General features: G+C 60.0%; 1 protein-coding gene across 2 annotated transcripts; it reads left to right on the forward strand.

Annotated features, from left to right (window-relative positions):
* The first annotated feature begins 22 nt into the window (after positions 1 to 22).
* Positions 23 to 11,635, forward strand: ENDOV (endonuclease V). 2 transcript variants are annotated; one of them, XM_064395909.1, is made up of 9 exons: positions 23 to 160; positions 607 to 778; positions 1,689 to 1,823; positions 2,170 to 2,209; positions 2,311 to 2,423; positions 2,526 to 2,594; positions 3,163 to 3,291; positions 6,720 to 6,805; positions 7,289 to 11,634. In XM_064395909.1, exons 1-9 carry the CDS (start codon positions 123 to 125, stop codon positions 7,314 to 7,316), a joined length of 810 nt encoding a protein of 269 aa, XP_064251979.1. In that variant the 5' UTR covers positions 23 to 122; the 3' UTR covers positions 7,317 to 11,634. The 2 variants fall into 2 exon arrangements, with proteins under 2 accessions (XP_064251979.1, XP_064251981.1); XM_064395911.1 differs by lacking the exon at positions 1,689 to 1,823 and having other exon boundaries at positions 7,289 to 11,635.
* Positions 11,636 to 12,572: the final 937 nt, after the last annotated feature.

Consider the following 12,572-nt stretch of genomic DNA (forward strand, 5'->3'; position numbering starts at 1 on the left):
CTCCTTCCGCGCTCGCTGCCGGGCTCCGAGCCGGGATCGCTGCCGCCGGCCCGGAACGGCCGCGCCCGGCCGCGCCTTCCGCGGAGCGGCGGCGCTGCGGGACGGGCGGGCCCCGAGCCGCCATGGCCGCGTCCCCCGCCCGGCGGCGCCGCTGGGAGCGGTAACGGGGCTGGGGCTGGGAGCGGTAACGGGGCTGGGGCTGGGACGGGCCCCGGGGCCCGCCCGTCGGCGCCGCTGGGAGCGGGAACGGGGCTGGGGCTGGGAGCGGTAACGGGGCTGGGGCTGGGACGGGCTCCGGGGAGCGCCCGTCGGCGCCGCTGGGAGCGGTAACGGGGCTCGGGCTGGGAGCGGTAACGGGGCTGGGGCTGGGACGGGCTCCGGGGAGCGCCCGGCGGCGCCGCTGGGAGCGGGAACGGGGCTCGGACGGGGCCCGGCCGCGCTCGGGGCCGCCCGGCACCGCGTCCCCACAAGGCACGGGCACTCTGGGGAAGAGCCGCCGGTGCTCCGCCCTCCGGTTGGGGTCTGGGGCTCCCCGGGGAGGGAGGGGGGCGCGGTTCGGGCCGGGGCTCGGGGAGCGGCCCCGCTCTGAGCGCGGCGGCCCCGCAGGGAGCAGGCCCGGCTGAGGGCCGGCGTGGTGGAGGAGGACACCGAGGAGTGGCAGAAGGACCCGCAGTTCTCCGGGCTGCAGAGAGTGGGAGGTGTGGATTTATCCTACATCAAGGGGGACGAGAGCCGTGCCTGCGCCTCCCTGGTCGTGCTCAGCTACCCGGCTCTCGAGGTACCGCCCGGACGGGGCCGTGGGGCAGCGGGAGGTGGGATACCGGGGAGGAATCTTCACTGAGAGGGTGGGAAGTGTTCCAGGCCAGGCTGGACAGGGCTTGGAGCAGCCTGGGACAGTGGGAGGTGTCCCTGACATGGTAGGGGTGGAATGGGATGGACTTCAAGGTCGCTCCCGACCAAATCATTCCATGGTTTTGTGTGTGTGTGTGTGTTCAGCAAACCTTCCAATTGTGTGTTCTTCCCCCACCCCCCCAAAAAAAAAAAAACAAACCCACCCAACCCCCCCCCAAAAAAAAAAAAAAAAAAAAAAAAAGAAAAACAACCCAGAAAAAAATACTTGTAAGGATTTAGACAAAAGTTTAGGAAGGTGTGATGCAAACAACTCCCAGCTGCAGGAGTTTTGTGGCATGGCTGGGAACTCACCCAGGTCTGGAGCAGCTCCTGTGCCTGTTTGGGTAGCTGGTGCCCGTGGGCACAGGGAGGTGTTTGCAGTGCTCTAGTGGAGAGTCCTGTGGGTGAGCTCTTGCTGGGAACCAGCTGATAATATGGCCTGTGACACAGAAAAGCTTTTCCAAGCCCGCTGTGGGTCTCACTTCTCACAGTCATTTTACTTGAACTAATAAAGATTTTTGGTCTCTTTCCCAGCTTTCAAAGTAACATAAAAATTATCTTTCACTGTAAAAGCTCTAACAAGGAGAGAAATAAAGTTTGATGCTGTCTGCTGGGATTTTAATGAACTGAATCTCAAGTCCTGCTGTGACCTGCAGGGCAAGGCAGGAAGCGATTTTGTGCTGCCTTGTGCCGTTTGTGTCCGTGGGTTTAAAAGGGAGGAGCAGGGCACGAAGCAGAGGAGGAGCTCTGGGGCGTGCAGGGGCTCTCTGGCAGGGTGCTGTCTGTGCCTGCCCCAGGTGCTGTACCAGGACTGCCGCATGGTGCCCGTCACCGCCCCGTACGTGGCCGGCTTCTTGGCCTTCAGGGAGGTCCCTGTCCTGGTGGAAGCTGTGCAGAGACTTCAGCAGGAGGAGCCCCAGCTCCAGCCTCAGGTGTGCTGTGCTTCCCTTGTCCCGAGCCAGGCTGACCTGGCTGCAGAGTCCTGGGGAAGGTGTTCTCCTGTGGCAGGAGCATCCATTCCCTTTCCTTGGGGAGCAGGGATGTGGAGCTGGGAGCAGCCAGGCCTCCCATGGGAGCCTGTGGTGTGTGCAGGGCACTGCCAGTCCCACACTGCTGCTGCTTTAGGGTCAGGCTGGAAGAGCCTTACAGGGAGACTGAGGAACCAAGAGAGATTTCTCCTTCCCCCAGAGCCAGCATCCCTGGCTGGGAGGGAGCACTCCATCTCCTTGGAGTGCTCTCAGTGCCCCGGAAATAACATTTCTCCTTTGCTTTTTTCAGGTGCTTCTGGTAGATGGGAATGGCCTGCTCCATCCCAGAGGTAGGCTGTTCCTGGAGAGCCCTCCTCTCCTGCTCCCTGTGCTGCTCCTTGGCGTTCCTGTTCCCTGGTGTCCTGCAGCTACAGTGGCTCCTTGTTGGCAGGGTTTGGCACAGCCTGTCACCTCGGGGTCCTGACAGACCTGCCGTGCATTGGCGTGGCCAAGAACCTCCTGCACGTGGATGGCTTGGTTAGGGACGAGCTGCACAAGGAGCAGGTTAGGCCAGGCTGGGATTTGTTTCTGCTTTTTCATATTCCAGGGGAATTGGTACAGCCACCTACGTGCTAATGAGCTGACTGTGTGTTTGTTTATCCCTAGGTTCGTTCCCTGCAGAGGTCAGGAGAGACATTCCCACTGACAGGCACCTCGGGGAAGGTCCTGGGCATGGTAAGCTGCCACTTGGCCACTTGTCCCTCTCCACGGTGGGGCTGTCTCAGTGATCCCCTGCGGGAGGGCGGGTGTGAACAGGCGACCAGTGACACTGCTGGCCCCTTCCTGAGAGCTCAGGTGGCTGCAGGGAGTTGGCAGCTCAAGTGCTGGGAGCATTCCCGTCCGTGGCTGTGGCTCCTGAGGTGCTCCAGCAGCCTGGATGGTGAGCTGCAGTCTGGGAGAGGTGCCAGTTCCCTGGCAGCTCCCCGGGATCGGGCTGGGAGCGGCTGATTCAGAGCAGAGCGGGAACAGGCAGCTGGGAGACACTTCCTGTGGGTGCTGTCAGCCTGGGCTGGCACAGCTCCTGCAGCCCAGAGCAGCCTCGGGCGTCTGGGGAAGGGCCACGGGGGATAGACAGTCCCTGCAGGAGACACCGGGATGGGGAAGGTGTTCAGGAAGGCTGGGAGCTGCAAACACAGAGCCACCACCCCGCCGAGGGCTCTGGCCGGCTCCTAGTTCCACTGCCCCTCTGCGTGTGTTCCAAGGAGCCTCTCCAGTGCCTGATCTCTCCTTTCTGGCTGCCCAGGTGCTGCGGAGCCACAGCAACAGCTGCAAGCCCCTGTACGTGTCCGTGGGCCACCGGGTGAGCCTGGGCACGGCCGTGCGCCTGGTCAGGGCCTGCTGCCGCTTCCGCGTCCCGGAGCCCATCCGCCAGGTACGGGGCAGGGGGGCAGCGTTTGCCAAGCCCTGGGCTGCTCCGAGCCTCAGCGTGCCCCTCCTCTGCTGGGGACACCCTCCTGCTGGGCAGTTCCCCCAGCCGTGGTGGTGCTCACTGATCCTTCCAGGGCCGTTCCCCTGACGCAGTGCCCGGCAGCGTTCCCAGCCCTGCCTGCAGACCCAGCCTGACTGATGCCCTGCTTGCTCGCTGCAGGCAGCTCCTGCCGTGCTGGTGTTAATCCCCAGGAGCTGGGAATGCAGTTTTCCCGGGTGCTTGGAGCCCAGCACGGTCCGCAGTGCTGCTCCTCTGGGCCTTTCCCGCTGCTGCACTCTGCACGGAGCCAGCAGCCAGCAGGTGACAGCACTGCATCACTGTCACCGAGCTGCAGCTGCCACCGAGGCTCAGCCTTGGCTGATTTGAAATCGCAGCAGAACTTGGGGAAAGGCTCTGGAGAAGCTCAAAGCCTCAGGGACTTCCGGTCTGGCAAGTGCTTCCCTTCTGCCTGGGGTCACTCTGCTGTTGGTGGCTCCACAGCCAGGAGTGACCCCAGGGCCTGCCCGGGTGTCCCTGTCCCTAACACTGCCCTGGGACAGCCCGTTGGCATTGCTGCTGTGCCAGGCTGGTGGGGTCAGGGGTGTGCCCACCTGAGCAGCCCCGGGTGACCCTGCTGCTCCAGAGCTGCAGTGTTCCCTGGAACTGAGACTCTGCTTATAAACTACCCCAAAATCTTAACTCCTTGGAGCAAAGCAAGCCCTGGGGTGTCCAGAGCAGAGCTGCAGTTCCCAATCTCAGCCCCAGTACCTGCCAGACTGGAGGAGGCTGAGCTCCTTATGTAACCTGCTCCAGCCAGGGCCAGATGCCTCTGCAGAGCTCCGAGCCAGCTCTGCAGTCTGCGTGTTCACAGGGAAGGGAGAAGCGTTCCCTTTGGAAACAGAAAGGTGTCTTGGAGCTTTTCATCACCCTCATTTCACTTCCAGCCATCTCCAGGATTTGCTCATGTTCGGAGACTCTTCCAGTTCCCTGTGACCTTTTTCTTGGAGTGATGGAATGAATTATTATCACTTTTCTTACAGAGAGATGAAAACTCCGACAGGGGAGTGTGTTTACTCTAGAGAGATGGCAGGAGATGAGGACACTTAAACCTTTCCATGGGCCCTGTCCCCGCTGTTCTTGCTCTGTGTGGTGACTGCCACAGCTCTTGGCACAGGCAGAGCTGAAAGCCTCAGCTCCTGAGCACCTGCAGCTGCAGTTACGAAGTAGGAGGCTGTGGAGAATCCTGCCATGGATGACTGACGTGGCCTTTTTGCCATGGTGTGTCTCCAGAAACTGCAGACCTGATAGGAGAAGTGCTCACAGATTTCCCAGTGTCAGGAAAGACCTGTGGATCACCAGGTCCTGGTCTGGAAGTTGTGGCAGGCCTGGAAATGAAGTGGTCTGTGAGAGCTCAGCTGCCACAGCTCCTGAGGATTGTAGCATGTGCAGTGCAGCTGCTGTGGGAGCTCAGGCCTCCTGCTTTAGGGGATGTGGTGCTTCCCAGGAATGCACATTATCCAGGCAGGGTGCAGGAGGGGCTCCATTTGCATTCAGCCCACGGTGTGGTTGTGCTGCCAAGGAGCTGGCTGTGGTGCAGATGAGAGAAGTGAGATCTCGGAGGAAGCAGGGGGATGAGCTGCCCTTGTCACCTGCAATCAGTATTTACATCCCACTCTGTCCTTGTTCCACGTGCCAGGCCAGGCCCAGCCAGGAGAGCTGTGCTCCCTGTGAGATCCTGCACGGAGCTCCCAGGCAGGAGCTGCCATCCCAGAACAAGCAGCACAGCACTCACCCTGAGTGGCCCTGGAACAGTCCCAGGCCCTGCTGAGAGAGCTGCCCTTGCTCCTGGCGGAGGTCAGAGCCCTCCCTGGTGCTTGCCCACACTGCTGCCTGCTCATTCCCAGATCCCTGTGCCCAGCAGGGAAGCACAAGCTGATGCCACTCTCCAGCTGCCAGGGATTGCACCAGGAGCCTGCTCTGCTCTCTCTGGGTCACATTCCTGCTTCGCTGCTGCCCAGCTTCCTGCTTACTTGCTGCTTCCTTTGGGTGCCCAGCGGGTTTGGGCTGGCTCAAGAGGGTTCTCCAGCCCACCAGGAAGGGCAGGCCTGCAGGGCACCCTCTGTGAAATGCTGAACACTTGCCCTCAGAAGAATGAGAGAAGGCATCAGCCTCTCCTCTGGGACTGGACAGCAGTCACTGGTGTCCTGAGACTCCAGCTGCCTCTGGGGGCACCCCCTCCAGGCCTGCTGTGCCCAGGGAGCACCCTGGCCCCTCAGGTAACAGGCAAAGCAACATTTCCACAGCCAGCACTCATGCCCTCTGAAAATAGCCCAAATCTGTGAGGATTATTGCTGGACAGTGATCCATCTTATTGATTAGCCTGTGTTAATCACCACCTTAAGCTGACTCCAGTGCTGTGTTAGGAGTGAGCCCTGCCTGGGAGCTGCCACCTCATCAAGCACTAGCTGATGTTCTCAGCAGAATGTGGTTGGGGTTTTTCTTCCCTAGAATCGTTGGTATCTGTTGCCTCCTGCTCCTTGCTCTGCCCATGGGGACTATTGAGCAGCCTCCTCCCCTGGTTATAAAATCCATCACGTAATCGCTTATCCTGAAGAGTGATCAAAGTTATTTGTCAGTTTGGTTATGAAACTGTCCAATTATAGAGAGAAGGGAAAAAAAACTCCCAAACAAACCACCCCTTATGTAACTCTCTCCTTCTCAGCTGGCAGGAGGCTCTGCAGTTGTGGAGCAGGTTCCAGCAGCAGGCACAGCCTCCACCAGGGGCTGGGGGTGAGGGGCTTGGGGGCTGCCAGGGCTGCAGGAGAGGCTCCTGGGGAGCAGCACGGGGTGGAGAGCAGCAGTGCTTCAAGGACAGTCCCCAGGGGTGTGTTAACCCAATTTCTGAGCTCATCACCAGACACTGTGAAGCTTTTCCAGCTGGGAAGGTCACATCCTGCTTTGTTGGTGGGGAGAGACACTCTGCCTTTGAGGTGGGCACAGCAGCTGCTCGGAAATGGCACAGAACTTTCTAAAAGAGAAGAAACTTTGAAGGACTGTAAAAATCAACTGCCAGTCCTCAAAGTTGTCCAAGAGCCCGGGGTGTGCTTGTGATGGCATCAAGGGTCTGCTGCTGGTGTCGTGCAGCACTAGAGGGCTGAGCAAACACCTCAGGGTCGGGGCAGGAACACCCAGTAAGTGCCCAGCAACACTTCCTAACAGTTCTGGGACGTGGCTGGTGCTCTCCTTGCCCCAGGCTGTCGTGCCTTGCTGAGCCATTCAGTGTTCCTGGTGGGATGTGCTGGCAGCAGGGTGGGTGGGCACTCTGGGATAACAGGGGAGGCACCAGCCAGGCTGCTCAGCCCATGCTCACTCCTCTCCCTGCTTGCTTCCAGGCTGACATCAGGTCCAGGGAGTACCTTCGGAAGCAGCCCTGTGCTCCAGTGGAGGTGCTGGAGGCTGTGCCTGCCAGCCCAGAGAGGTGGGTGTGTGGGCAAAGGGCATCTGCTGGTGGCATGAGCTGCAGTAATGGCATTAAAGGTACAGGCAGGGTAACAAGGTGAGCTCAGTGGGGAGCTCGGGACATGTGCAGCCTCCAGAAGGTGATTTCTGCTCCCTGTGGCCACGCTGCCTCACACGGTGCTGCCAGCAGCGCCGTGTCCTGAGCTGGGCAAGGGCAGTGGGGATTTGCTCTTTTTTCAGCACTGCTCATAAGCAAAGCCCTAACGCCCACAGGTGTGACCTGAGGAGGAACAGAAATACCTGCAGGGAGCTGGTTTTGGCCCCAGGTGTTGGGGAGGGTCAGAGTCCCCCTCTCTTACATAAGGTGGGCCAGTGGGTGTCAGTTCAGGGCTAAATCTGCCCCTGGGGTGCAGCTCAGGCTCACCAAGTGCCAGTTGTTTGTGCCTGTTGGCTTCTACTTTTTGTAAAACTTGTTCCTACTTTGTCATTTTCATCCCTGCAGCAAAAAGGAGGATGAATTGGAGGATTAGTCTGTGCCAGAAGAAAGTGCAGAGCTTCTCTTCGCTGGGTCCTCTCCTGCACCAAGGCTGAGTCCTGCTGGATGCAGGAGCCCAGTGCCACCCTGGGGGTCAGCTGTGCCAGGCTGTGTCCCCCAGGACAGCACCAGCCACTGCTCAGGGAGAATCCATGCAGTGAATTTCTCAGGGTTCATTTTCAAGTACTGTTAAAACCTTTGTGTAAGCAAAGGCTCACGTGTGAGTGTGCAACACCTCACTGGAGCCCTTGTGCAGCTGCAGGGGCTGATTTACAGAGGTGCTGAGGCATTGCCACTGCAGAGCCAGCCTGTGTCTCCCACCACACCTCTGTGGCACAGAGCCCTCCCTTCCCACTGGTTTTGGAGCAGCTTCCCCCTGTCCCTGCAGCTGTGCCATTCCCCCTGCACGTCCCTGGGGAGCAGCAGCCCCACTGCCCAGCTCTTCTGGAGGAAGGAACATCTCAGGGGAAAGGATGGCAGGCATCATCTCCCTCCCAGGAGCATGGGGAGGTCATTCCTGACACACAGAGTGCTCCAGGATCCCAGGCTGGAGATCTGGCCCAGCCCCAGCTTGGCCTGAGGAGCAAGAGCCCAGAGCCTCTGTGCCCAAATCATGCTCAGCCCTCATCCAGCCTGCAAGACCAAAGCTTCTCCAAGGTGTGGGATCCTGGCTGAGGTTGGGAGGTGGTTCCTGACTGTTCTGAAGAGCAGCAGGAGCAGAAGGTGCTCTAGAAGATCCTGGTGTGGCTGTGTAAGATTCCAGCCTGAAGAGGAAGAAGGATGTTTTCCTGGGGGTGGGGAGGGGTGCTCAGGTCAGGCTCCTGTGGGCTGTTTGACCTCAATTTTGCATACATTGCTTGTACAACTTTTGTTCTTTTCTGTCTTGGAGCTGCTCTGGGTGGGGAGGACAAAGCCCAGCCTGTTGTGCCTCTGCTGTGTTGGGGTCTGAACCAGGTGGGGAAAGGGAGGCAGTGACAAACCCTGCTCCCCTGGGGCCATCTGGGCAGGTCTGGGGCTGGTCCTGGCAGCGCTGGGGACGGGCACTGGCAGAGCACTTCCCTAAAAAGCCTTTGCTGACAGGTTTTAGAAGCCAGAGCTGCTTCACATGAAGGTTTGTCTGTGGGTGGAAAACCACAAGGAAGCTGCTCCTTTGATCCTGAGGGCTGCTGCCAGCCTGGGGCAGGGGCAGCACTGTGGCTGGCTGTGGCAGGGGACAGGGGCCACAGGGACAGCTGTGTCCTCCTCTCCCTGCACAGACACAGAACCTCCTCTGCCACGGCCTGTCCCGTCCTGAGGGAGCAGGGTGGGCACAGAACCACGGCCAGAGGGACCAGTTCATTCCTCATTCCAGCCCCACACAAACCGGTGACTTCTCTGGCCAAGGGGACAGTCTCCTAAAGCCTGTCACAAATTCAAGCACGGGTGACAGAGTGGGCAGGGGACAGCTCCTTCCTAGAGCTCATGGGCAGAACACCAGGGAAATCCATCTGGGCTTCTGATTTGGCCTGTGTGGGATCTCACAGGGTCATCCCTGGCTCCTTCCGAGTTCTGGGTGACACCACTCCCACTGCAGATCCACCCTGGGTGTGCTCAGCTGTGGGAGCAGCTCCTCCAGGATGGCCCTGCAGAACAGGGGAACCTTCAGTGTGGGGACTGGCTTCTCCTGCCCTGCTGAGTGCCTGGCTTTCATCTCATGTTTAACGTCTCTGGTTTTAATCCCTCATCTATTGGTGACTTTTTTGTGCTTCTGATTGGTACCTGACAATGGGAGATTTGGGGTGGGCTGGTCAGGGGAGGCTCTGCAGCCACAGCTGTGATTTGGGTGGGAGCTCAAGGAACTGAGCCCAGCTTGGACAGGAACGTGAGGCTGTGGCTGCTCAGGGTCTGTCCCTGGGTGCTCCTGCTGGGATCTGGGTGTTTTGATCCATGGAGGGTCCGTGTGCTCAGCCTGTGAGGGATCCAGGGCTGGGGACACTGCTGTCCTCAGCTGCCCTGAGCCCTCGCAGCTGCCTCTGCCCTGAGGGTGAGGGGAAATCAGGTGAAAAAAAAAAAAAAAAAACAGCTCTGCATCACTGTCCTGGCTTCCCTCTGCGTGAGGCTCTGAACTCCTCTCCTTCCCAGCCCAGGTGAACTCAGCTGACTCTGGATGGAGTCGCCTGGGAGGCTTTGGGAGGGGGATGGTGCTGCAGGGTCCTGGCAGCCCTGCAGAGCCAGGGGCTCTAGCTGTGCCTTTGGGCTTTGCCTGGGCCCTGGGATGCTCTCCCAGCTGCCCAAACGTGGCAGTTTAGTCCTTCCTAAAGGAAGGGACTAATCTCTGTGTTTGGTGCCTGCTTGTGGCTCTTTGGACACAATAAGGGATTAACTTGGTCTTTATCTAATTGGTTTATAACCCTGGGAAGGGAAAATAGCTTTGTAATGCTTGAAACCTCTTAACAGAAACTCAGAGAGTGGAGCTTGAGTGTCCTTCGAAATAAACTCATACATGGCTTGTCTTTTTTAACTCCCTGTTTGCTGGAAATTGGCTTTTCTGGGTGTTGGGAATCAGAGAATGTCTATTGCTGACTGGTTGTAAATCCTCCTGTTATCACCAGGGGGGTTTTCTCTCCACCATTTCCACCTGGGACTGGCTGGGAGTCTGGAGGTGTCTCAGGGCTTGGTCACCCCCCTGTGCTGCTGGGGAATGAGCTGTGGGGCTGGGGCAGGGATGTGGCTGCCCAGTGATGCCTCCTGGGTGACAAACCGGGGCAGAATTGCTTTGGGGTTGGTTTCCTGACTCCCAGGTGCTGAATGGCTCTGCTGCAGCTTCTCTGGGTCTGCTCTCCCTGTTGTGTTTGGATGCCTGGAGAGCAGGAAGGAGGATCCCTGCCCTGCCTTGTTTGTCTGGGAGAGGGGAGAGGAGCTGCTCTGGGATGCAGGGCTGTTTGTCCGTGGGCTCTCAGGAGGTCTGGGTGAGCAGCTCCGTGCCAGGTGCTGAGGCTGGGTGGGATGGGCTCCCACCTCCGTGTCTGCAGCTTGTGGCAGTGTAGGTGCTGCCTGTGCAGTCTGAGCTCCTGTGACTCAGGGTTTGTATTTTGGGCCACTCCTGCCGAGGGTGGGGGAAGTGTTTCGCTGGGATTTCCCCCCTCCCTGCCCCCCGTTCTCATTCCTCTTCCCCTTGCCTTGGTTGGGCGGGTTTAGGAGGGGCTGTTTCCCTCCTGGCTGCCCAAAGCAGGCCCAGCTGCAGGTCTGGGTGCTCAGCTGGGTGTGGGGCTGGGCCCAGCAGCTGAGCCCCTTCCTCGCCCATTCCCAGAGCCTTTGGTGTTCGTGGGGCAGCTGTGTCCCCTGGATCTCAGAGCATTCCCAGCTTTGGGCTGGAAATGGATGATTTTGGTGCTGCTCCCCCCTCCTGTGGCAGCTGAGGCCTCTTGGATGTGGTGGCTCCTGGACAGAGCCCGGGTGTGCAGAGGGAGCTGGGGAACGTCATGGCTCCCTTGCAGGGCTTTATTCCTTTTTTTGTCCTTTTGTACTTTTTATTTTTCCCCTTCCTTTTGTCCTATAAATAGTTCTCCCCCCTAACTGCTCTTCCCGTTGTTGGTGTTGGTTGATCCTCCCTGATCCTCTCATCAGAGCCCCGCCAGCCCCCCCGGCTTTATTTTAAGGCCCCATTAATTAAAAGCAAATGAGTGGAATTTCTCTTGACAAGCAAATTAATAGCAAATGAGATGATTATGAGCTGTGTCATTAGGGTGATGGAGCAGCTTGTGCAGGGCTCAGCCCAAAGCAAGGCAGCAAAGCCCTGGGGCAACAGATCTCTCCTGTTGGGGGGCTGGAAGGTGCTCCCTTCCCCTCTGGGGCTGCTGGGTGGAATTTTGGTAGCCAAGGAGTCCTTGATGCTGAGCAGAGCCGGGCTGAAGGAGGAGGAGGGGGCAGAGCAGAGGTGCAGGGGGTGGCTGCTCGTGGATGCTCTGGGTGTCCCCATGGGCTGGGTCTGTCCATGGGGACACGCTGGGAGTGCCTTGTCCCCACCCCGGCAGCCCCATCAGCTTTAAAAACACGACCCAAGGCTATGGAAGCAGCCCATGATTAATTCCTGGGCTGGTTCCCACCTCGGGGGCTCGGTGCAGGATGTTTCCTTAGGAATACGCTTTTTCCTGCTTTTCTTGGAGCGCCTGCTTGGCACGCCGTGCCTGTGCCTGCAGAGCCCAGCTGGTCAGCGCTCGCCCGGAGCCCAGCCAGGCGGGGCTCGGTTCTGGGGCTGGGCTGGGGAACCAGGGCTCGGTTTTAGGGCTGGGCTGGGGAACCAGGGCTCGGTTCTGGGGCTGGGCTGGGGAACCAGGGCTCGGTTCTGGGGCTGGGCTGGGCTGGGCTGGAGCCGGGGCTCGGTTCTGGGGCTGGGCTGTGGAAGCAGGGCTCGGTTCTGGGGCTGGGCTGGGCTGGGCTGGGCTGGAGCCGGGGCTCGGTTCTGGGGCTGGGCTGTGGAAGCAGGGCTCGGTTCTGGGGCTGGGCTGGGCTGGGCTGGAGCCGGGGCTCGGTTCTGGGGCTGGGCTGGGCTGGAGCCGGGGCTCGGTTTTAGGGCTGGGCTGTGGAAGCAGGGCTCGGTTTTAGGGCCGGGCTGTGGAAGCAGGGCTCGGTTCTGGGGCTGGGCTGGGCTGTGGAAGCAAGGCTCGGTTTTAGGGCTGGGCTGTGGAAGCAGGGCTCGGTTTTAGGGCCGGGCTGTGGAAGCAGGGCTCGGTTTTAGGGCCGGGCTGTGGAAGCAGGGCTTGGTTTTAGGGCCGGGCTGTGGAAGCAGGGCTCGGTTTTAGGGCTGGGCTGTGGGAGCAGGGCTCGGTTCTGGGGCTGGGCTGTGGAAGCAGGGCTCGGTTTTAGGGCTGGGCTGTGGGAGCAAGGCTCGGTTCTGGGGCTGGGCTGGGCTGTGGAAGCAGGGCTCGGTTCTGGGGCTGGGCTGTGGAAGCAGGGCTCGGTTCTGGGGCTGGGCTGGGCTGTGGAAGCAGGGCTCGGTTCGTGGGGCTGGGCTGTGGGAGCAGGGCTCGGTTCGTGGGGCTGCGCTCCCGCGTGGGAGGCTCCGCCGGCGGCTCCCGGCTCCTGTTGTGACTGGAGCCGCGTGTCTGGCGAGGGAACAGCTCCTGCCTGCGCCGAGGAGGAGGAGGAGGCGATCAGCCGGGCCGGCGATGGAGGGACAGCCTGCGGGAAGGGAGGAGAGGTGGTGCCAGAGCCGCTCTGCCCCCGTGCATCACTTCAGGGACAAATATCCGCTGTTTTCCCGAGGAGCAGC

This window comes from Passer domesticus, chromosome 20 (genome assembly GCF_036417665.1).
Source record: "Passer domesticus isolate bPasDom1 chromosome 20, bPasDom1.hap1, whole genome shotgun sequence".
Lineage (NCBI taxonomy): Eukaryota > Metazoa > Chordata > Aves > Passeriformes > Passeridae > Passer > Passer domesticus.

Bases quoted from the DNA above. Each gene is read 5' to 3' on its own strand.
- ENDOV (XM_064395909.1), top strand. From the start codon at position 123: ATGGCCGCGTCCCCCGCCCGGCGGCGCCGCTGGGAGCG. The intron at 161-606 runs GTAACGGGGCTG...GCGGCCCCGCAG, and splicing joins CGGCGGCGCCGCTGGGAGCG to GGAGCAGGCCCGGCTGAGGG. The intron at 779-1,688 runs GTACCGCCCGGA...TGCCTGCCCCAG, and splicing joins TCAGCTACCCGGCTCTCGAG to GTGCTGTACCAGGACTGCCG.